Here is a 24,892-nt window from a genome sequence, read left to right on the forward strand (position 1 = left end):
TCCCCTTTTCTGGTTTAACTCGATGTCTTAAATATGTAAACATTTACATCTTTCAAAATTAAAAATAAATAGACATACTGAGAGAAGTGTCAGGGCCATCCTTATTCCCCACCCTCGACCCCAAAGGGAATGTTTTTGTAAATATCCAGTTTTTAAGTCTATCACCAAGTACTCTGATTTATAAATAAAATCAATTAACAGAGAGGCCTTTGGCAGAGACACTTTCTCTCTGAGCCAGTGCTGTGTTCCCTCTGTTTGCTATCATCCTGAGCTCCCTTGGTCAGAAACCCACCATCATTCTTTTTTGAGCAAGACTCTTGAGCTTAGGGGTTCCCGCTGTGGCACAACAGGATCGGCAGCATCTCTACAACACCAGGACACGGGTTCAAGCCCCACCTGGCACAGTGGGTTAAGGATCCGGTGTTGCTTCAACTGCAGATCAGATTTTTTTTTTTTTTTTGTCTTTTGCCTTTTTAGGGCCGCATCCACGGCATATGGAGGTTCCCAGGCCATCAAATCAGAGCTACAGCTGCCAGCCTACACCACAGCTCACAGCAACGCCAGATCTTTAACCCACTGAGCGAGGCCAGGGGTCGAATCCGCAACCTCATGGTTCCTAGGCGGATTCATTTCCACTGCACCAAGACGGGAACTCCGGATCAGATCTTGATCGCTGGCCTGGCAACTCCATATGCCTAGGGGTGGCCCAAAAGGAAAAAACAAAACAGACTGACTCTCAAACTTGCTTGAATACTTCAAAGGGGAAAAAAAGCTCCCGTGCTACCTGTTTTCAGAATGTAATGGTTTTTTAAAATGCTACCTGGAGAAGTTGTTCTTCTGAACCTGGGAAGCCAAGAGAAACCTCCCGTTGGGGGGCGGTGGGGGGGGGGGCGGCCCTCCCCACCTCACCAGACAGAAGCAAGCTCAGAAAGGCGGGGCAGAGGACTGGAGAATTTGGGGTCAACTGGAAAGTCGGGCAAAATCCATGTAACACTGCCAAATCCAACTTAAGAAATTCAAATTTTCCCTGAAATAGAGAAATGGGTAGGTACAATGTTCAAATGTCCTGAGTCTACTGTCTGGTATTAGGATGGCCAAAAACCCACTGCCGTGTGGACATGCTATAAAAATATTTCCCTGCAGTTCACTCGTGGTGCAGCAGGTTAAAGAGCCAGCGTCGACACTGCAGTGGCTCGAGTCACTGCTGTGGTGCAGGTTCAATCCCTGGACCAGGAACTTCTGCACACCATGGGCACAGGCCAAAAAAAAGTTAAAATTAAAAAAAAAAAAATCCGGAGTTCCCATCATGGCTCCGTGATTAACAGAACTCACTGCACGCCAGTAAGTACGGCCAGTACAGCCGCTGCTGGAGATCAGGCCACGCCCTGAGACCCACAGGAAAGATGCTGACAAGGAGACACCCACCTGCGGACCCCTAAAGAGAACCAGGAACCTCCAAACCTCTGCTCCTCACTGAGTGCTGTCACTGCTGGCGTTTCAGAAACCTGCAGGGAACAATCTGGGTCTGGCAAAACAGCCTAGTAGCCACACTTCAAGAAGAAATAAAAATCAGAGTTCCCTGGTGGCTCAGAAGATGAAGGACTTGACATTGTCACTGCTGTGGCACGGGTTTGATCCCTGGCCTGGGAACTTCTACATGACTCATGTGTGCCCCCCCCACCCCACAAAAGATCGTTCTGTTTTTTATCTCCCTGCTTCCTAATCCCTTAAAAAGTTTATTGTATTTGAAAATAGAATTTGGCGAATTTTACTCCTCTCTCAACTTTTTAGTGAGCTCGAATTAAGCTTACTGCAGTTATGCCTAATCCTTCTATCACCTCTCTTCTTAGGACTTTTCCATAGTTTCTCTTATTCCAGCACTCATTTACATTTTGATGACTTCACTTGCACACCCAGAAAATATTTATCGATCACCTTGTGTGTATTAGACAGTTTCAGGTCTGGGCCCATTACAGGAGCTGCTTGGCTGACTCTCTTGGAAGTGAATCTGTACAATTTTGGCTGTCCTCCAATATAAGACTACACAGTCTGCCCATCAGAAGGACACTTCTTCGTGTGATATGTGTCGTCCACAGGAATCTTGCACAAGGCTTCTGCAAAGGAAAAGCAGCAACCACGTCGACAGGGCTCACCCTGTACCGGGGAGTGCGCTAAGCTCTTCATCCCCATGAACCAATCTCGTCTTCCCAATGACCCTCTGGGTCATCAGAATGATCTCCATTTTACAGGTGAGAAAACTGAGGCCCAGCAAGCGGACATGACTTCTCTAAAGGCAGTCAGCGGTGGGGCTGGCCTTGACCTCAGCAGTCTGGCTCCAGATTGCCGTTTTCTGACCCTGGGAGCGGGTGGCTGAGGCCTCCTTAGGCTTTGCTTCTGACATAATGGAATTTCAAACAGCAGGAGGCAAGAAGAGGCGTTTGTTGGGAAAAGAATCCTGTTCCAGAGACAACTGGCAATAAATATCCCTCATTGGCGGCCTGATAAGGATGGAATGGGGTTTAGAGAATTTCAGTCTCGTGAAATAAACATGTGAGTTTTGACCTTCCTGAAGTGACAGAAACTATTTGAAGTGTGTCCCGTTTTGCTCTTTTCCCCCTTGCAGCCTTCACTTTAGACTGTGCTGTCCTGGCAGAATCTTGCTCAAAACTGGCTGTGGTTTCTCAAGGGCTGAAGAAATGCTCAGACTCACAAAACCTGGGCAACACGGGGCACATCTACCTCCGGGAATTTTAAAAGATCGGCTGTGTTGCTCGCAAAAAAAAGCGTCTAGCATTTTGCACAAAACTCCCTCACGGTTTCTGTGGAGGTGGGAACCGAAGCCCAGAATGGTTGCGAACTTGCCAAAAGCCACAGAGCTGGACTTGACATCTTCTATAGACACCTACTCACACTGTTCCTCAGGAGAAGTGCACTCCCGCGTCTTGGATCCTGCGGATTTGATACATTTTACAAACCATGGGGCCTGGACCACAGCGTGAGCATCCCATGGGAGCCGGTGAGAAAGGCAGACTCTCTGGCCTTACCTGGCCCTGCTGAACCGGAATCTGCATTTCAACAAGAGCCCGGAGCCATCCACGTGAATATTAAAACTGGAGAAGAGCGCAAATGTTCTAGCTAGTTCAGTTGTGGGGAGGGGAGTTATTGGCGACTCTATGTTGGTTATAAATGCACCCGTCTCTTGAAAGGTATATGATCAGCCTCACCTCGCAATTTAACTTAAAATTATCCTCCTGATGCAAAACGATTTTCAGTTTGTCTTTATGGCGGACCGAGACTTTTAAGGATGCAATCGCTCCTTTGTGAGCAGATATTAAGGCTTCTGATGTGCAAACTTACCTTTCTTATGAGACCCAGCAAGAAACGGCCACCAGCCCCCAGGTTTACGATGACGCACAGTGGTGTCTTTTCTCGAGAGCACATCAATCACCTTTTCCCAGATCGCGGCGACATGGGCAGCAAACACAAATCTCGGCCCCGGTTCTTGCCCAAGTTAACACAAAGGCATCACAACAATAACAGCTACCATTTATGTGCTGTTTACAATGTGTCTGGCGCTGTGTTGATAACTTACAGTATAGAAAAAAATCACTTAAGCCTCAGAGTAACCGTATTTTACAGACAAGGACAATGAAGCACAGAGAGGTTTGGTGGTTTGCCCGAAGCCACACAGCTAGTTCATGGCGGGGCTCGTAATTCAGCCTGTCTGCCTCGAGTCCACGCTGGTAACCACAGCCCCATACTGCCGCTCAGAGTCCAAATAGATACTGTCTGGGGTTCCAGGAGTCCCTTTGCTCTCATACTAAAGACTGATCATGTACCTAGGAGAATGTAATTCACTTCAGACGTTTTACTTGACAAAAAGCAAAAGAGAGGCTGGCAGCGACTAGGACATTTCACAGAGTGAAGTAAGACACGGTCTCCAGCTCTCGGTGGCGACTGCAAGACCACGCAGTCTGATGCTTGGAAGTGCTTGAAAACGTCCCTCTGCCTGTCACGGAACCAACTCCTACATTAAAACTGCACTATAGTTTCTATAAATGAGAAGCAGCTGCAAAGGCTAAGGATTCGTGATACTGCTGGCTTTGATTATCCATCAAATCAGGGGTCTCATTTCTCTTTTTAGCAGCCGATGCTCACCTCTTTCTGTAAAAGAAATCTTAAGGATAATTCCAATATACGTGGACCAGGCACAGCCTTGTGCTTTGGGTGAAGTGGGGAGAGGGAATTCTCTCGACCTTCACCTCAGTAGCCCTGAGAGCCTGTCCCTAGAACCCTAGAGTCCTGAAAACACAGAATGAAAAACACCCCAGGAGATAGTGAGTGGCCTCTCCTGTGTGTGAACGCAGCTCTCCAGAGAGCCTCCCTGCCTGACAGTACACGCGGCCCAGTCCTCGGTCTTACACCTGGAAGACCTCCGACCCGAACTCTCCCCTGTGGAGCTGAAGAGAAGGACACTCTAGAAACAGTTGAAAAGGGCACTGCCAGAGTTCTCGGCGAAAATGAATCTGACTAGTTTCCAAGAGGTCGCAGGTTCGATCCCTGGCCTTGCTCAGTGGGTCAAGGATCTGGCGTTGCCGTGAGCTGTGGTGTAGTCACAGATGTGGCTCGGATCTGGTGTGGCTGTGGCTGTGGCCTAGGTCGGTGGCTTCAGCTCCGATTCAACCCCCAGCCTGGGAACTTCCATATGCCACAGGTGTGGCCCTAAAAGTACAAAAAGGGGCGGGGGGGCACTGCCCAATGCTTAGCAAAACAGACATGGGCCACAGAAACACTATGAGAGGTGACATTCCCAACGGCAAAGTCAGGCAGAGGCCTGCCAGGGGCAGAGCTGGCAGGCAGATATGTGCGCTTAATAGGGAGCGAATGCTGATAGTGTTTTCTTCAACCACTTCTGTTTGCACTGGAAACGCAAAGCAGAATCACGACGACGCCCAGGCACAGCCCAGGTCCAGAGCCATGGTTATAGCGCAGGGAAGATAAAAAGCGCTAACTCCTCACCAATCATTACGACCAACCCCCTGACCAGGAAATGCATCCCACTGCCCAGCCCTTAGCCCTGCGCCTACAGGAAAACAACACTGAAATTGACGTAACTTAGTCTTCCAAATGGTTTTAAGTGCTGGTGGGGGAGAGGTGGGCAAAGTGGTTCCCAGGAGGTTGATTTCTCAACAACAGGCGACAGACTGGCAGCACAGGTGGTACTAGAGTCAGAGCCCCTCCCAGATCCCCCCAACCCCCGCCCCAGGGCCCTGTTAACCATTTCTGTGCTGCCCACCCCAAACTCAATGGCTTGGGGGAAGGGAGCACGAAAGCCCAGCCCCTGTGTCAGGGTAGGTGGGGACAAGTGGGAGGCAGCCGATCCTCTTTGGGACTTTGCCTGAGATGACACCCCTGTGTGACGACTTTCTCCTCCTGGTCCGGGTTCCTTTTTCCCTTCCCCAGGGGACACTTCCTTTAGACATCTGCACATGAATGTTCTCTGGGTCTGCCTCTGGGAAATGCCACCTACAAGACCACCACGCCCCCCAGCTCACCACCCTGCAGGTGCAACCTAGGAACCCGGCCTCAGCAGCAGGTCTAGGGTGCAATGAACACTTTACTTGCCATACCCTTTTCCTACCAAAATCTGTCCATAAAATGTAGCCAAAATTGATCGTACTTGATTAAAAGGTGGGGCATGAAACCAAAATATGATAAAGTCTCTGTTAAGAAGAATGTACAGGGCATGGCATGGATGCGTTACATCAACGTTCGAGTTAATTGTTTAAAGAAACCTTTCTGGAGTTCCCATCATGGCTCAGTGGTTAACGAATCTGACTAGGAACCATGAGGTTGCAGGTTCGATCCCTGGCCTTGCTCAGTGGGTTAAGGATCCAGTGTTGCTGTGAGCTGTGGTGTAGGTTGCAGACGCAGCTTGGATCCCACGTTGCTGTGGCTCTGGCGTAGGCCGGTGGTTACAGCTCCGATTAGACACCTAGCCTGGGAACCTCCATATGCCGCAGAAGCGGCCCTAGAAATGGCAAAATGACAAAAAAAAATAAAAATAAAAATAAAAGAAACCTTTCTATGATGTAGTAGTGTGCTGTCCTTACCAATTTAAAAACATCTTCATAGAGTGGAGTTCAGTTTTTGTTTGTTTCTTAAACGGGGAGCTATAAAAGTGCACTATAAATAAAAGGAAATAGACTAAGTATGCGCACACATTAAGATGTATCTTGAAAATGGCTTTTTGTGCAGAATTATTAAATGAGCTTGCTTTCCTGTAATTTTCCTAGCTCGATGGATCTGCAGGCAGCCCCCCCCCAAAAAAAACCATCTGGGCTGCCTCCAGTTCCATTTATTCTGACACCTCTGCAGCAACTCCTTCACATGGGACACGAACTGTGACAGCTAACCCGAGGTGCGCTGCCAACCGGGATGGGGCCAGCCGCGTGTCACCGGGCACCTCGGCTTTCACGAACGCACGACAGCGCGATTACCTTGACTCCCAGGGCTTCTCCCGAAATGACGGCCACGGTCACACCATCCTGACTGGGTTTAGGGATTTCTTTACTTTTCAGTTCCTGGTAGCGTGGCTCCACCATCTTCTGAGAGCTCCTCAAATTCACCCACAGTTGTAGGCCATGGACTGGCTCCTCCGAGCAGGGCATCTCGGCGTGCACGATGCCCCGGCCGGCGGTCATCCACTGCAGACACCAGACCAAAGAGAGGAAGGTGTAACCCAGCTTCTAAGGAGGCCGCAGATGGGACGAGGATGCCCGGGTAACTAGGCAACCAAGCGAGGAGCCTCACAAAGCCCTGCTTTCCGAGTTACAGGGCAGCAGGAGGAGTAACAGAGCCACAGGGACAACTGCTGGGCCCTTTCTTTTTCCAAAGGCGTCCCGTGCTTCCGCATGCGAATTCAAAGCATCGGATCTGCAATTTGCACACAGGGAAGACTGCCCGCATTGGCCCCCGGAGTCTCAGGACGGCACTATGAGATGGGGTGGGGGGCTGGGCCGGGGAGGGGCAAGGTGAGCATCAGTGCAGTTAGAGTGAAGGCCCTAGCCCATCCGACAGGGAGCTCCGGAGAGGGATGAAGCTTCAGAACTGTCCCGAATTGAGGCGTGGTGGCCGAGCTTTTATATCCCGACAGGAGCAAACCGCCGGCTGTGGGCCAGCCGCCACTCCTTAGCCTCGGGTGGGGCGGTTCCGGTGCAGAGGGCAGCGCTGGGGTGGGGTGGGGATCTAAAGACACGGGCGGAGGCCCATGGCATCCTCCACACCAGAGGCAGCTGACCCGAGTCCGTGGGTACCGGAGCCCTCACTGCTGGGAGAAACTTACTGTCTCCACTGTTGTGCAGATTTTGCAAGCGTGCCTTGATTTCTTTATTAAGAGCCTGTCAGGGGCCAGCCCTAGGCGCCAACCTCAGAATCTGGGGAGGGAGGGAGGGAATGAGCCCGACAGGCAGGTTTCCTGCCTGCCTCGGCTTGGGTCCTCCCACAGGAGGTCCCGACACAAGGGCTCAAGTGCAAGGGGTTTATGTACTTGGAAAGTGAGGCAGAAAATACAAGTGGGGGAGAGGAGGAGGAATGAGCAAGGCAAGGGAGGAAGCTAAAAGAGGTGCTCATGGGCAGGTGGCATCTGTGGGCACCTGGGGCCCGATCCCACGGGGAACCAGGCACATTAGAACAACTGCATGGAGGGAGGAAAAATCCACTTTACGTTCTGCTCCTGGTGAGAAGTGACTGTTGACATTTGGCCATGCCTCTCTGCCCTTTTGCTTTTCTGCCTTTAAATTTTGTGATCACTGAAACACCACGATTCAAATATTTGCAGCTGGCATCCCACAAAATGTGTACATGATCCCAGAAGGTGTCTGAGACAGAGTCCAGGCTTTTAAACCCAGTGAAGATGACCCAAGCACTTCCTGGGGATTTTAATTTTAAAATCATCTCAGAGGGACCAGGATGGTGGCCGGGTTTGGGTCCTGATCTTACGTGACAACACTCGCCCCTGCAAACGTCCTGGAAGATACATAGTAAATTGTCTCAAAGTCAGCAGAGAGGTCTAGAAAGATGAGACGTGAAGCTAGTGCACTGAATGTGGCAACTGGGACATCATGAGCGACCGTGACCTGAATGGCTTCAAGAAAGGACTGGGGGGTGGTGCTGAGAGGCCAACCCTGATTTCAGTGAGTGGAGGATGGGATGGAAGATGTGGAAGGTGCGACAGGGACTCACGATTACTCTTTTGAGAAAAGCAAGGCAAAGACTAGGTGGAAGCTGAGCGATGATGCTGGGGTCAAGGGAAAGAGAAACGCAAGACACCTGAGCAGGTTTGCAGGTGAAGTGGAAGGAGCCATAGAACGGGGGAAGTCAAAGATGGAACAGAGAGCGCGGGGGTTGGGGGACAGGTGAAGGTACCGGAAGTGGGAGGGATCAAGCAAGCACAGCCACAGCCTAGGAAACCATCAGCCATAACTCGTCTTGGCCATACCTGCAGGTCTCCTGGGTTCAACTGACCAGCATGTCCACAGAAGTCTTCGTGGGCCATGCTACCCCCTTCCAGGAGGTAAGACACCTTTGAAAAAAAACAAAAGAGAAGCAAAAGTAGGTGTTGGGGAGCTGTGAAGTGTTACTCTCTGTTTGCACTGAACACGGGTTAAAGAAAAGCAGCAGGAGCAGCTCAGACAGTGGAGCGAGCTGCCGGAATGAGCCTCAGTGACAGGTCCACGCGCTCCATGCAATGTCCGAGCGAATTTCAGGTGGGAGCCCCTTCCTCTGGGCAGATGCAGCCCTGAGCAAGCAGCGCCCCCCAGGCGGGTGAGAGGGGCCCCCACCCATTCCCTCAGCCACAGTGGGCCCCGGAGCTCAGGGTGAAAGTGGCAGCTCCTGTTGAAACAGCAGGAGCCCTGTTACCAAGGCCAGGTTCACCCAGGAGGGTGGGACCGCAGACCTGAGGTCTCCACGCCGTCCTCTACAAGAGGACTGGGGAAACCCAAAGGGGGTGTCTTTCCCACACCAGGCACACAAACTCACCCGGCGCTCAAGAGATGTTGGTGCAATAGGTCAAATGAATGCATATAAAGTCAACTTTTCCAGAGGCGTGTCTGCACGAAATCTGAAAGCATCATCCGTGTAGAGATTCTGTGATGTCCCTTGGGGGAGCCACTAGCCACGTGTGGCTGAGTTTCAAGTAATTAAAATTAAACAAAATTAAAAATCAGCTCCTCAGGTGCACTCGTCACATTTCAAGTGCTCAAGAGCCCCCATGTGCCTAGTGGCCACCCGAGCGGACCGCGCAGATGGTAAGGCATCTTTACAGGAAGTTCTATGTGATGACACTGATCTTGATAAATAAATCTGAGTATCAGCAGCCATCTAAGGGAGGGATTTTGCAAGGATAGCCAAACCTTCCCGGGAGCCTCTATAAGCACAGTGCCTCTTGGCAGAACGAGATGCCACCGATTTTAAACAGCACAAGAAAATCTTATTTCATTATTTCCCTAAGAGGAAAAACCCAGCAACTCTAAAATTCTCATTTTGAAAGCTATCGTGATTATCTTAACAAAGATAAAAAGACACCCAAATACTGAGAAGCTATTTTAAACGACCCCAGGGACATGGCAACATTTGAAACACGCGATTTAATACTGAAAGCTTAAAATGCGTGTCTGCTGGGGTGGGAGCTCTCTCTGCACAACTCTGTTTTCCGCTCTCCATTTTGCTCGTTTTGTACACATTCATGAAATCATCTGTAAATGCCAACAAGAAATACCCATCAGCCTCAACAGTTCTGAAAGGTGTGTGCAAAACGACGTTTATCTGCAAACCACGAGCGGCTCCCCTTCTCAGGCTCATGGGCGACAGCTCTGATCATTTACACCACTGGATGAAGTTTTCATATTCTAGCGATTCCAAGGCTTTCTTTAAAGCTTAATGGGTATACCCTTTTTAATCTTGTAACTTTTACTTCAAAACTCTCACCATTATTAAATGAGCGAACCCAAAATGCAGTCTGCAGTTAAGGTCCCAACATCTCTTGTACTCATGCCAGCCCGATCTCATTTTCACCCAAAGACCCATTCTGCCAAATAGAGCAATTTAAATCAGTACTTTAAAATAACAACATTTGGAAGTTCCCGTCATGGTGTAGTAGAAACGAATCCGACTAGGAACCATGAGGTTGCAGGTTCGATCCCTGGCCTCACTCCGTGGGTTAAGGACCCAGCGTTGCCATGAGCTGTGGTGCAGGTCACAGATACGGCTCAGATCCCGCGTTGCTGTGGCTGTGGTGTAGGCCGGCAGCTGTAGCTCCGATTAGACCCCTAGCCTGGGAACCTCCATATGCTGAGAGTGTGGCCCTAAAAAGAAAAAAGAGTAAAATAATAATATTTTTACCAACAAATCACATCTGTCTAGAACCACAAAAAGAAACAGAGTAGAAACATGTCTCCGCACGGAAGAAAAAAATATAAATACTCAAGAGGTAAGAGAAGAGAAAATATTTACAAAGGTCGAAGCACACACATCAGATACTGCTGTTCTACACAAAGAACACTATTTCCTGCTCCATACAAGAACCCAGGACGTATGTCTAGGCCAGACTGCTTCCATGGTCTATGTTTTTGCTTTATTCTAAGGCATTAAAAAGTAGACCCAACTAATCTTTTTGTTTTGTTTGTCTTTTTGCCGTCTTTCTAGGGCCGCTCCCATGACACACAGAGGTTCCCAGGCTAGGGGTCTAATCAGAGCTGTAGCTGCTGGCCTACGCCACAGCCACAGCCACACGGGATCCGAGCCGCATCTGCGACCTACACCACAGCTCATGGCAACGCCAGATCCCTAACCCACGGAGCAAGGGCAGGGACCAAACCCACAACCTCGTGGTTCCTAGTCGGATTCGTTAACCACTGAGCCACGACGGGAACTCCCCAACTAATCTTTTTTAATATGAAAATTCCAAAAATTGTTTTATAACTTATAAGGGGCAGTGGGCTTTTGATCATTTTCCTATATATCTGTGTATTTAGGAACTAGCCAAATGATGATCAATTCCCAGATAGAGAACCTACAACAGAACAATTTTAAAATAATTAATAAGACGGTCAGTTCACCAAAAACATTCGTTCGTGAATTCACTGGATATCTCACTAAGGTCTTCTGACGGAGAAGACAGATAAGACAGCTGTGCTCAGGAAGCGCATCTTCTCACGCAGACGAGCAAGTGCTCGGCAGGCCCTGCTGGCTACGTACAGGGCACCGTGAGGGGCACAGGAAGGATTCGGCTCACGCTCAGGTCCAGGGTAAAGTGTCTCAGAGAAAAATGAGAAAGGGGCCGCAAAATCCCACCCAGCATAGCAATAACCCAAGACCCGGCCATGACCCTGGCCTCCCATCGCTGTGTCCTGACCTCTATCAGGGACCCCCGCTCCATCAGCGGGGCAGGGCCTGCCCCAAAGAGTTAGGGACAACCTCCACTGCCCTTTGTGATATTTCCCTCCCCACGGAGGGCACTCCATGAACACTTAACACCCCTGTGCTCCTCGCCCACCCCTCCCTGGTGGGAAGGGAACAGCGGAATCTGATTGGTGGACTTGAAAGAAGACCAAGCCCCATCGCTGAACCCTGCCTCTCCCCTCCCTGTGGGAGAATCGGCCTGTCCACAGAAGGTGGGGGTCCTCTTTTGCTCTTTGCCTCTGTGGGGAGGGCCAGTCCCCACAGCGGTGGCTGGCAGGGGGCCAGCAGAGCCAGTGAGATCTGCCAGTGAGTCTGCCTCAGTTGCAGTATTCAGAAGCCCAGCTGCCCACGGGTATAAGCCCCATTCTACAGTATCAGCTTCATTGGAAATAAAGGCATGTCTCTGTCTGCACTTCCACTCTTTCATCTCAACTCGTTCAGAATCCAGGCTGGGCCAACAGGCTGTGGTTTGCTCTGCCCCCTCATACCCCCAACTAAGGGCAATTTAAGAGCTGCTACAGTCAGCTGTTGCAATCTTACTTTGCAGCCTTACGATGAGCCCACCGCCTCCAGAGCTCACTTGATTGACTGCGGGTTCTTGAAACCAAGTGTTTGTTGAGCACTTAACTACAGTGCAAACCAAGGCTGGCGCCAGAGGATTCTCCATGCATCATCCTGCAGAACAATGCCACTGCGCTAGGTGGCCCTGGCAGCAACCTTTCTCTCAGCAGGTGACAAGGAGATGGCTAGAGTAACTGGAGGTTCTGGAATGCTTCTTTTTTTCTTTTGTGTCTTTTTTAGAGCTGCACCCGTGGCACAGGGAGGTTCCCAGGCTAGGGGTCAAATTAGAGCTGCAGCTGCCGGCCTGCACCACAGCCACAGCAACGCCAGATCCGAGTCACGTCCATGACCTACACCACAGCTCATGGCCACCCTGGATTCTTAACCCAGTGAGCGAGGCCAGGGATCGAACCTGCAACCTCATGGATACTAATGGGGTTCATTATGCTGAGCCACGACGGAAACTCCTCCTTGGAGGTCCTAGATGGTGATGGTTCATTTTATGTGTCAACTTGAATGGGCTAAGGGATGCTCGGAGAGCTGGTAAAATGTCACTTCTGGGTGTCTCTGTGAAGCCGTTTCTGGACGAGATGAGCATTTCCATCAGCAGACCGAGTGAAGAAGATCCACCAGCACCGGTGCAGGGGGCGCCGCCCCGTTGCACGAGGACTCAAACGCAGCAACATGGTGGAAGGTGAACGCCTGCTCTCTCTTCTTTGGCTGGACCATCTACCTTCTCCTGACCTCAGAGACCAAAACGTCGGGATTCTCCGCCTTTGTCTTCAGGGATTTACACCAGCGGTCTCTGGAGCCTCCGGCCTTGGTCTGAACTCGACCAGCCGGCTTCCCCAGTCTGCCAGCCTGCAGAGGTGAGGTTGAGATTTCCCACCTTCCTTAATCAAGGGAGCCACTTCCTACAACGAATCTCATCCTGCGTTGATCTCTATCTATCCTGTTGATTCTGTTTCTCTGGAGAACCCCAACTGGATTTTTATGTCCAGAACCATCTGGGAACTTATGACCGCAATGGCAATGGTGCAACGCTGGCACAGGGATGAAGGAGACCCGTTTGCAGAGGGAATTAACATAAAATGACAGCGACCTCAAATCAGTGCAGCAAGGATGCGTTTTTCCATTAAGCGGCATTGGAACGAGCGATGAACCAGATGAGAAAAAGAGAGCAAGCGACGTGTTCCAAATGGGTTAAGGATTTTAAAAATCCATTTCTAAGACTGAAATCTAAGGAGACAACAAGAATACAAAACGTCTGCACAAATCTATCTTGGCAATGTTTATTATAACAGCAAAAAGACAGGAACAATCTGGATGGTGAATTAAAAGGGAACGCTTAGCTAAATGACGGTACAGCCCTACCAGAGACTATTACGCAACTGTCAAAACGTGATACAGATCTCTATTTGCTGACACAGAAAAACGAAATATTAATTAAAAAAATAGGCTACAGAACAGTAATTGTATTTAAAGGGGTCAAATGCAATGATGCACGTAAATGGCTGCATTTAATAACACTGTATCCGGTCATGCTGCGTAGACATGTAAGTGCCCAGATGGACACGTGCTAAAATGTGAACAAAGGTCACGCCCAGAGGATGGACTTGCAGGTACATTTCATTATCTGCTTTCTTTTCTAATAGTTTGAGTTTTCTGCAATGAGTAGTTTACTCTTTCACAGGGCAAACTTTTTTTTTCTTTTTTTAAAAAAACATAAAGATGCTGCCGCTCATCAGTGAATGGAAAGAAGTGACAGGCTTTATTCTGCAGAGATGCTGGTGATTGTGGGTTCCTTGTGTAGGCGAACTGGGGCTGGACAAGAAGGCAGTGAGACCTACGGGAAAACACTGAGAATCAGGAGAATAACTCCCTATTACCTGTGAGGACAGCTTCGTCAGCTCTGACTTTAATGTCACTAGGTGGGACAGACCCGGAATTATTACAGAGGCCACTCGTGCCAAAATAAGAATCAAGCGCTTAGGACTCCATACAAAGCTTCAACATTTCAGAGGACAAATTTCAAACAACCAGCCAGTGTATATGGGGCAGTGTCTAGACGTGCTTTCCTTTTCCTGTTAGGCATGCATTTTTAATTAAAATAACTTGCATAATAATGGCAATTTTCATTCCGTTTGGGCTGAAGTTCCCCTTGGGGTTCTCAAAGGAGCCTCTTTCAAATCATGTTCTTTCCAGCCCCCAAGATTTTTCAATTAAGCAAGCCGAGGGGCTTTCAAGTTGTTCATCATCTGAAAATACGTCAGGCAACTTTCAAAAGTAAATTGCAGTGAGCGTGACTTATTTAAAGACGAAACTGTATGTGGATACCCAAAGAGATTGTTTTTGTTGGGTGGGTTGTTTTTTGGCAGCTTTTATTTTAGAGAGCAGTTCCAACACGGTTTCTAAAAGATTGCGAAGACCGTTCTCCCCTCTTTTCTTCTCCTTTTGCGCTGTGGATGGTCCTCTTTTCCCTGCTGATACGAAAGGAAACAGCACTGCCCCTGTTCTAAATTCTGTAAAATCTGAGTTAGAGAAGTCTGGTCAAAGAAGCTTTACTGAATCCGTCATACCTGCCCTTTACTACCTAAAGCGAAAAGACACACTGAGAGCCTTTGGGGAAAGAAAAATCAGAAACCAAGGAAACCAGCGACGCTGGATTTATTCTTTTCCTTCTTGTGTTTGTTGAGTGCTACACATGCTGCACTGAGACCTAAAGGATAAATGTCTACAGAGCATTACAAACAAACAAACAAAACACACTCGGGCAGGACGTTTAGGAGTCGACAGGATCCAGATGATTTTTCAGGACATGACATAATTGCAAACACCTGGAGAACTGGCGGGTGGCTACGGAACAGGGAGTATTGTGTTCAGACTTGAGAGCTGCATGTGTCTACGAAATCTGTGATTTGAAACAGGTGTTTGCTGAAAGGACTGGACATGCCTCTTTGGTCCTGCTGCGCCCTTTCCTCCTCCTGGTCCTAACCTTTCCACCCGTCTTTACAAAAGAGGTGTGCTTCCTTGTCCGTTCTCATCGGTGACTGCATTGGGAAGACGGACACGAACCCACAACAGTAGTGACAGACAAGGGTCACCTGCAAGGTGAAGCTGCGAGAAGGTGTTCCTCGAGGAGCTACACATTATTTCTGAGCAATTACAGCAGCAGACAGAGTCTGTTGTTTCTTTCTGGCTGGTATTCAGTAAGAAGAGTGTCATGACCTTAATGTTACAGATGCAAAATATACTATTTGAAGGAAAAAAGTTTTGTGCTAGATTAAACTCTATTTTCTTTTCCTTTCCATTTGCCCTGAAATGGGGGCTTTGTTTTTTTGTTTTTTTTCTATTGGTAGCTGAGTAGGAAAAAGAGAAAAACAAAACAAAAACACGGGTTGAGGTCATGGCTGATGAGAGAGGCCGGCAGGGAACATCTTGCGTAATCGAAGCGGGGAACTGGCCTTCAAGGACACAGAGGGAATGTGTGAATCCATATCATTCAGGACCCGAGCTATTTTACAAAAATGTTTTCATCTTTTGAGCAATCGCTGAGAAACCTGGAAAATGACCCCCCTTAGTCAGCTCATCCGATCCCAAGCCCACAAAAAACACCTTCACGAGGGCCACAAGGGAGTTTTCGCAAAAAGGGAAAAGATAACCAACAAGGTTTAGGTCTTCAGCCAAAGGTCAAACCCGCATCTTTTAAAGCTCTGCTGGCTCCTGCCTTGACCCCTTCTGCTACCAGCCCCGGAGGCGCAAGGCTTCAGGGATTCTTGTCAGCACTGCCCCCTGCTGGCACGGCCCTGCCTTGGGGGCCATGCGGGCCCTGGGGCCCTGGTTGGAACCTGAGGTTGCCACTTCTTGACCAGGTGTGAGGTGTGGGGTGAAGTCCTTAATGTCTCAGAGGCTCGGTTTCTTCACGTACCACAGGGACCTAGGTGACGAGCGGGGTGAGGGCTAACTCAGGTGACGTGTGCAAAGCACAGGGCCAAGTGTTCAGTGAGTTCTCGCATCGGCACACCCGCCACACGTCCTCCAGCAGAGAGCCCGTTCTGAGGTCCTCCCTCGAGCTTCTGGGAATGTGCTTCCCCCGATATTTTCATGGTTTCGTCCTCACTTCGTCCAGACCTCTGTTCAAATGTCACAGCCGAAGAGAGGCCGCCCCCAAACAGCCCCCCGAGTTGGTCAATCTGCTCTTAATCGTCCTAACTCTGGTTGTTTCTTCACCCTTGCTTTCTCAAGAAGGGACTCTGTGCTGTATCATTATTTGGTTATTCCTTTATTATCTGTCTCCTCTCAGAAAATGCAACTTCCCTGAAGACTGAGCACAAAGGTGGCAACAAAGCTTTTCGGAAGAGTGAAAGGCAGGGAGGAAAGAAGGCGGAAAGGAGGGAGGGAGAGGGAGGGCAGCAATTCCTATTCGCACAGCATTTCGGTGTTGAAAAGCATCTTATTCTGGGAATCTATCATTACCTACCTGTTACTGATGAAAACACTGTGGTTTAGGGTGACTAAGAATACACCATTATTTGGAGTTCCCGTCGTCGTGGCTCAGTGGTTGACGAATCCGACTAGGAACCATGAGGTTGCGGGTTCGATCCCTGGCTGCGCTCAGTGGGTTAAGGATCCGGCGTTGCCGTGAGCTGTGGTGTGGGTCCCAGACACGGTTTGGATCCCGGTTGCTGTGGCTCTGGCGGAGGCTGGCGGCTACAGCTCCGACGTGACCTCTAGCCTGGGAACCTCTACATGCCGCGGGAGCAGCCCAAGAAATAGCAAAAAGACAAAAAAAAAAAAAAAGAACGCACCATTTGTAGGAGCAGGACAAGGACTTCACATTTTCTGAGGATAAAATCATTCTCACTCGCCGAGGTCATCCCGCAAATGCTGGCGCCACCTTGGCAGTGATGCCTGTGGTGCGGTGGGTGCACCGGGCCTGCCCTCGAGGGGAGACGAAGGGAGCCCAAGAGGAGCCGGGCTTTAGGCCAACGCCACCTCGGGCAACCAAAGGGTCCTTGTGCTGTTTGTTGCACACGAAGCTGAAAACAGGCCTCAGGATTCCCAGGTGAAGCAGCTAAGAGGTGGCGGAAGGGGCAGGCAGCCGCGGGATCCTGAGATGAGGCGCCTGAGGGATCCTTCTTTGGTTTCGACGTTGCCGAGCTCTACGCAATGACGTCTGACTACAGAGACATGAACAACTGACTTAGACGCAATTTCCCTTTTCCATTTTTCTGTGGTTCCCATTCTCAAAAGTCTCCCAAATCTCCTAACTTTCCTTGCACTCTGGGTAAAAGTTCTGACACGCACAACCACATCCCCAAATCTAATGACTCAGGCGAGCGGAACTGCAACCTCCTTGAGAATCCTCCAGCTGCTTCTAGAACCTCAGGGTCAGAAATGGCCTTCTTCTTCAAACCCCACTCAGGAGTCAACCCTTTGGGGACTCTCTTCAGACAAACCATCCCTGGCTCCCCATGTCTTCATCAGGCCAGCTTCTTAAATGGTACCACCTACATCTCATTAAACTGTGGTCAAGGCGCTCAGGTCCACTGTTTTTTTTCTTTGTTTGGTTGGTTGGTTGGTTGGTTTTTTTTGGTCTTTTTTTAGGGCCACACCCGCAGTATATGGGGGTTCCCAGGCTAGAGGTCAAATCGGAGCTGTAGCTGCCGGCCTACACCACAGCCACAGCAGCAGTGGATCCAAGCCACAGCTCACGGCAATGCCAGATCCTTAAGCCACTGAGCGAGGCCAGGGATCGAACCTGCATCCTCATGGATACTAGTGGGTTCGTTAACCACTAAGCCACGATGGGAACTCATGTCCATTGTTTCATCCCCCATGTTATACTGAAAGGGCCTCAAGGGAATGGTTGGCCAGCTTCTAGGATTATCCCAGGTTCCCACACAAAAGCACTGTGTCTGCACCCAGTGGGCAAAGAGGGTGGTTCGAAGCATTGTTGTGTAAGAGTGCCCTCTGCTGGCCGTCATGAGGCATGCTCAATGTTTTCTAAAATCTGTTCTCAACAAACCAGGGGTTTTGCTGAAAGATCTGCTGCTAACTAGGTACCTCTTGCCTACTCACGTTGTCTCTGCTCGAAGACCAGTGTCCATGGGGCAGGCCGCCCTCCAGGCATCAGGGGAGGGGCTGTGTGCTGGTGCAGAAGGAGGTTTTTCTGCTCAGCAATCTCTAGTTAAAAGCTGTCAAGGCAGATAACCTAAGAAAGTGCCTGAAAGGCTCCTCCGCCTCAGGAGATCCTGAGGGGACCTGGGGCTCACAGGGCTCTGACAGAGAGACAGAGTTAAGGGAACCGTGTCCATTTCCCTCTTGTTTTAATATTTTGTTACAATTTCATTATAAAAATATTTAACTGAATTAAGCCGCTGACACCTTTGGATGGGTGATTTATTATTCCTGATTCAATTCATGGTAAGGATTTAATTTCTAAAACTTTCAGTGAATGTATTCATTGCACTTGATGATCCTGGGCCACAGTTCTGGGGATTTGGGACTTCAGGAAGCAAGAAAACATTTTCTTTCTTTCTTTTTTTTTTTTTTTTTTGTCTTTTCTAGGGTTTCACCTGTGGCATACGGAGGTTCCCAGGCTAGGGGTCGAATCGGAGCTATAGCCGCCGGCCTACAGCCACAGTCACGCAGGATCCGAGCCACATCTGCAACCTACACCACAGCTCAAGGCAACGCTGGATCCTTAACCCATTGAGCGAGGCCAGGGATCGAACCCGAGACCTCATGGTTCCTAGTCAGATTCATTAACCACTGAGCCATGATGGGAACTCCAAGAAAACATTCTCTAATAAGGGGTCTGAAAGAGGGATGTAAATTTTTTGGTCTTTCATCTTTTGAAAGAAACTGATTTTGGAATCGTTTTTAATCTCTTTTCCTTTGTCTTTCATTTTGGGCTGCACAAGAGAAACTGTCATCACAAAATCATTAACAGGAAGTTAGGAAGCACCCAAAGGAACACAGTGATCATTCCTTCTCTACCTTCTAGAAGCTACCAGTAACTCTAGCAGGAGAAACACTACTAAAATATGCAGGTAGGAGAAGCAAATGCTAAAGAGAAGTACAGTCAGTCTCGCTGGGAACACAGAGGAAAGATTAATCCTGATGAGGACGAATCTGGAGGAATCGGGGAGTAACTCATTGAGAACACAGCCCCCCACCTGGTCCTTAAAAGACCAAAATATTGGAGTTCCCGTTGTGGCACAGCAGAAACAAATCTGACTAGGAACGATGAGGTTGCGGGTTCGATCCCTGGCCTCGCTCAGTGGGTTGAGGATCCAGCGTTGCCGTGAGCTGTGCTGTAGGTCGCAGACGCGGCTTGGATCTGGCGTTGCTGTGGCTGTGGTGTAGGCTGGCTGGTAGCTGGAGCTCCGATTCGACCCCTGGCCTGGGAACCTCCATATGCGGCAAGCGCAGCCCTAAAAAGACAAAAATAAAATAAAATAAAATAAAATAAAATAAAATAAAATAAAATAAAATAAAATAAAATACCGAAATATTGGGGAAAAGCTAGGGGTAGGGTCAGGCCAAAAGGTATGTAGGAGGGGAAAGAAGCTTTAGGTTGTAGTAGAAAGTCACAAGCAACGAAAGCACAATTGTGTTCATTATCATGTTATCTCTACATCACGAATGGCTTCCTGTGGTGACAAGAATTTAAATGACTGTCCTTGGAGTTCCCGTCGTGGTGCAGTGGTTAACGAATCCGACTAGGAACCATGAGGTTGCGGGTTCGGTCCCTGCCCTTGCTCAGTGGGTTAACGATCCGGCGTTGCCGTGAGCTGTGGTGTAGGTTGCAGACGCGGCTCGGATCTTGCGTTGCTGTGGCTCTGGCGTAGGCCTGTGGCTACAGCTCCGATTCAACCCCTAGCCTGGGAACCTCCATATGCCGCGGGAGCGGCCCAAGAAATAGCAACAACAACAACAAAAAAAAGACAAAAGACCAAAAAAAAAAAAAATTAAAAATAAATAAATAAATAAATGACTGTCCTTGAATATCCACGCAGTCAACCGACTCCAATTCGTCATGATACAGGAAGCTCAGAGGAGATGCGGGAAAACCCGGACCCCTGCACCAGGAAAGCACTGGGTCCCACAGCGAGGGAGTCACACGAGAATGCGGTGTTCACAGTTTGGGGATCTGTGCCACCCGTGCAGTGTCACTTCTCTCGGTATCAACGTGTCGATGTTCCGACCCACTCTCCGCTGTCCGGAACGGGGCCTCTGTTCCAGGAGTGGGAGCTCAGAAGCGGGGACAGGTGTGGGCCTGGGCGAGGATGGGCGCACCTGCCCTGTAGGAGCCTCAAGAGGCCCCCCTTCACTGGTTTCGGGTTCCTCCTCCATACAGTGGGGGGGGGGGGAGGGACAGCTCCTACTTTGCATGGTTGCTGCGAAGTTTAGAGGTAGAGAAAGCAAGGGACGCTTGTCATAAAACCGGCAGCTGATATCACCTCGGGGCAAACCTCCTCTGGGTTTAAGCGTGTGCGCTCAGCCACCTCCGGTGAAGAGTCTATTGACGGATGACGCTGAAGAAGACCCGCTATCAGCAATGAAGATCTGCCAGAAGCTTTCCATCGTGCAATGAGCTACGTTGACTTGTCTCGGACTTATTTTTACTCTCACTTAAGAAGCATCATTTTACATCTGGTAACATAAAAGGGGGTTCAATGCCATGTTTATCGTCTTCAACACATCTTGCCACCAAGGTGTCTCCTTGAGAAAGCGGTCTCTCAGATACGAATGGTTTCTGTTTGTAACACGGTGGGGGTAGGGGAGATGGGGAAATTTCTTGGGAACTCCAACACATCCAATTTTTAAGTCCAACTCAACTCCTCGTCATTTCTAATCAATCTCCATCATCATCTCTATTTTCTTTTCCTCCACTGTCATATCCAAGTTACCCCCTAAGGTTTTTACTAATTGGCCAGGTTTTCCCTGAAACCCTCCCAGAAGTGCCAGCTTCTCCTTCACAACGTGAAACTTCACCAACTAGACCTCCCCTGTGCCTCCTGCATCATTTTCTAATTTTCTTGCAAACTACAAGTCCTCCTCCACCCCAGTTTCTAAACTCACATGCACACACACGATTTTTTTTTTTTTCTGTCTTTTTCTAGGGCCGCACCTGCGGCATATGAAGGTTCCCAGGCTAGAGGTCTAATCGGAGCTGTAGCCACCGGCCTATACCACAGCCACAGCAACACGGGATCCGAGCCACGTCTGCAACCTACACCACAGCTCACAGCAACACCAGATCCTTAACCCACTGAGGGAGACCAGGGATCGAACCCACAACCTCATGGTTCCTAGTTGGATTCGTTACCCATTGATCCCTGATGGGAACTCCACAATTTTAATTTCCTTTTGCAAAGGGGACATGCTGAAGAGGAGAAAGTTTGGCTTCTTCATTGGAAGCACTCTTTTCAGTTCTGTGGGCGCCTCAAGCATTCCCGAGCGGAAGCAGCCCCAAGGGCATCCTCCCCACTGCACGCTGGCACCTTGCATTGGTTTACCTGGTTGACCCACACAAAACACAAACCAGGTCGGATTTCATGTGCAGAGGGCAGACCCAACATGAAGGCCTCACTCAGCCAGAGTTCCTGGAGAACAAGTGAGCGTAGGCCCTTCCCCAACCACGAGAGCACTGTTTATCTTCAAATGCGCCGTGCAAAGAGGCAACTGTAAAAATAGCAGTTTTCTAAATCACCAGCGCACATGGTTCCAAATTCTAAAGGCACGAAGAGGGATAGGCTGAAAAGAAGCCCTCTTTCCCATGCTCCCTCATCACCTTCTCAGAAGGGTCACCAGTCGCCTGGCTGGCCTTTCAGAGATACTGCGGGCAGAACCCAAGAATCAGGTATAAGCGGAGATGATCCGAAGGTCTGCCAGCAGCTGACTGGACAAATGCAGACAACGGAGCGGCAGTCACAAAAGGGAATGAGGTCCTGACACGTGCAGAAATGTGGGCGAGCCCGGAAAACATGATGCTGAGTGAGAGAAGCCAGACACCAAAGACCACATCCGGTGGGATTCCTTTTACACAAAGTGTCCAGAATAGGCAAACCCCTAAAATCACAAAGTCTGGGTGCCGGAGGCTGGGCGAAGTGGTAACGGAGAGTGGCCGCCGCGGGACGTTCTTTGGCTGCCGAGGAGAATGTCTGCCACCGGTGGTGACAGTGGCCCAGTTGCATAAATATACCAAAAAAAAAAAAAAAAACCAATGCATTTTTTAAAAGCTGTGTCAATATGTATCTGTCATTACATGTTTGTTTCCTCTCTAAGCATGCTCTTCTTTGAATACTGTAACACGACTTGCGTGATTTTGTTTTCTTTGCCTCGGTGTAGGCTGCGGAAGCCAGACCCACAGTCCAGCTTCCCCCCAAGAAATAATCACCCATTTCTGAAAAAGAATAAAGGCATATAATAGCCTTTCTATTTTATACAAATCCTGCGCTGTGCTACAACAAGCTAGCACCTTGCCTCTGCCGCTTTCCAGCTATCATGGAGAAGAATCTTCTACATCAGGCCACAGCAAGCTGTGACTTTCTTCTTAGCAGCTGCGTGGTATGTGACTGTACGGACACATGTATGGAAACCACTAGTTCCCCACTGGGGGCCACGTGGTGGCCCTCCCCGCCCAGAGTGAACAGGTAACACTATCTGGAGACAGTTTTTGTCGTCCGCATTGGAGGTAGGGGGTGCCACTGGTAGCCAGTGAGAAGAGGGCAGGTATCCTGGCAAACATCCGAGAAAGCACGGCCCCCCACAGCGAAGACTTATCCACCCAAAGTGTCAACAGCGCCAAGGGTGAGAAACTTTGATTTAAACAGAACACGATCCATAAAAATTTTAATTATTTATAACAATTGCTTAATTAACGCATTATACGTCAACTATACTTCAAATTTTTAAATCTTTTAAAAAATATATTTGCTCTTACAAATGATGTTATATAGTATTCCATCTACCAGACATATAATAATCACCACATAAATAACCATCTCCATTTTATTTTGAATACTTCTTTTGTTCCCTTTTTCTGGCCACGCCCACAGCATACTGAAGTTTCCGGGCCAGGGATTGAACCTATGCCACAGCAATGACCCGAGCCACAGCAGTGACAATGCCAGATCCTTAGCCACTAGGCTACCAGGGAACTCCTGTTCCCTTTTTATTTATTTATTTATTTATTTATTTATTTTTGCTTTTTAGGGTTGCACCCGTGGCATGTGGAAGTTCCCAGGTGAGGGGTCTAATCAGAGCTACAGCTACCAGCCTACACCACAGCCACAGTAAGAGTAACACAGGACTCAAGCTGCATCTGCAATCTACACCACAGCTCACAGCAACGCCAGATCCTTAACCCACTGAGCGAGGCCAGGGATCAAACCTGTATCCTCATGGTTCCTAGTTGGGTTCGTTAACCACTGAGCCACGAAGGGAACTCCCCTGTTCCCTTTTTTACGTCTTTTTGTCTTTTGGCCTTTTCTAGGGCCGCTCCCGCGGCATATGGAGGTTCCCAGGCTAGGGGTCGAATCGGAGCTGTAGCCACCAGCCTACACCAGAGCCACAGCAACGCGGAATCCAAGCCACCTCTGCGACCTACACCACAGCTCACGGCAACGCCAGATCCTTAACCCACTGAGCAACCCAGGGATCGAACCCGAAACCTCATGGTTCCTAGTCAGATTCGTTAGCCCCTGAGCCACGACGGGAACTCCCCCATTCCCTTTTTTAAACTGACTTTTTAATATTGCGCTGGAATAAACATTTGTATAATAAGCCTGGGTTTCTTCTCAGGAAATTCTTAGATTCCTAGAAGTAGGATAAGTGGGTTAAAGGAGAACTTTCTTGCCTGGAATCCTATGGAGTTCTTCGTGCTATTACAAATGAGATTTGCCCCCTCATTAGATCTGGTTATTGCTTTTCTGCAGGAAAGCAGGTGACCTTTGCATAGTTATCTTCTACCCAGCCATTTACGAAGAGGGTTGGGTTGATATTTTTGGCGTGGTGGTGCCAAGGGGTGTCCTGGGGAGGGAGGGTGGCTTTAGTTTCCTTTAGCATCTGTTAGCCTCACCCCCAAATCATGCCAAATAGGCGTGTATGCTAAAATCCACACGCCGTCCGGTCACATCACTGCCCACAGCGGATGGGGCCACCTCGGGGTTTTGCTTTGATCTGCATGTTCCCTACAAATAAACAACCTGGCCTCCTCCCCCTTTCCTCTGGCTGTGAGTCTTCCTCAGGGCATCGAAGCTTCCCGAGCCCTATTCAATCATAACAATATGATAGACACTTGTCCTCTTTCTCACAGCGACAGGAACATGTCCATACGTCCACGTGAGAGACGTCACAGGATGTTCCTTGAACAATAGCGCCTTGATGGTGTTCAGAAACTATCCTTCCTTCCTCCTTCTCCTAGACTATTTTTCTTCTTTCCAAAATGGATTCTGAATTCCATCAAGCTTTTCTTTTGTAGCTTTGACTCCACAGTGATGTGGTTTGCGTTTGAAAGCACAATGCACGTTAGGGAAAAACAAGACAAAGCAAAACAGCCGTGTGAGAGACGGGTGGCTTGGATCCAGCTCTAAGTTTTAGGTGTGAATCACCAGGACCCTTCCCTTCCTCTCGGGACACTGTGCAGGCAGTTGCATGCAAACGCTGCTGGCCGCCAACCAGGAACCAGGAGGGTGGCTCTGCTGCGGGGCACACCCTTGGCAACAGAGCGGGTCTGTTCTCCTGAACAAAGTCAAAGAACCTGCCGAGGCTCGTAGTGAAAAACTTCATAGAGCATTTCTAAGCCCCGTGATGGACAAGACCACCCTAAAATGTCGCGGGCAAAGCAAGGCGCGCG

The 24,892-nt window shown here is 49.2% G+C and overlaps 1 protein-coding gene across 5 annotated transcripts in view; it reads right to left on the reverse strand.

Annotated features, from left to right (window-relative positions):
- Positions 1 to 24,892, reverse strand: part of PIR (pirin) — a 100,473-nt gene that overhangs the window by 51,878 nt on the left and 23,703 nt on the right. For all 5 annotated transcript variants that reach the window (XM_005673448.3, XM_005673447.3, XM_003134943.3 and 2 more), the window contains 2 exons: positions 8,501 to 8,584; positions 6,501 to 6,707 (listed from right to left, as the gene is read on the reverse strand). In XM_005673448.3, the coding sequence (XP_005673505.1) occupies positions 6,501 to 6,707; positions 8,501 to 8,584 (291 nt within the window). The remainder of the gene's footprint in view (positions 1 to 6,500; positions 6,708 to 8,500; positions 8,585 to 24,892) is intronic.

Source organism: Sus scrofa, chromosome X (genome assembly GCF_000003025.6).
Source record: "Sus scrofa isolate TJ Tabasco breed Duroc chromosome X, Sscrofa11.1, whole genome shotgun sequence".
Taxonomy (NCBI): Eukaryota; Metazoa; Chordata; class Mammalia; order Artiodactyla; family Suidae; genus Sus; species Sus scrofa.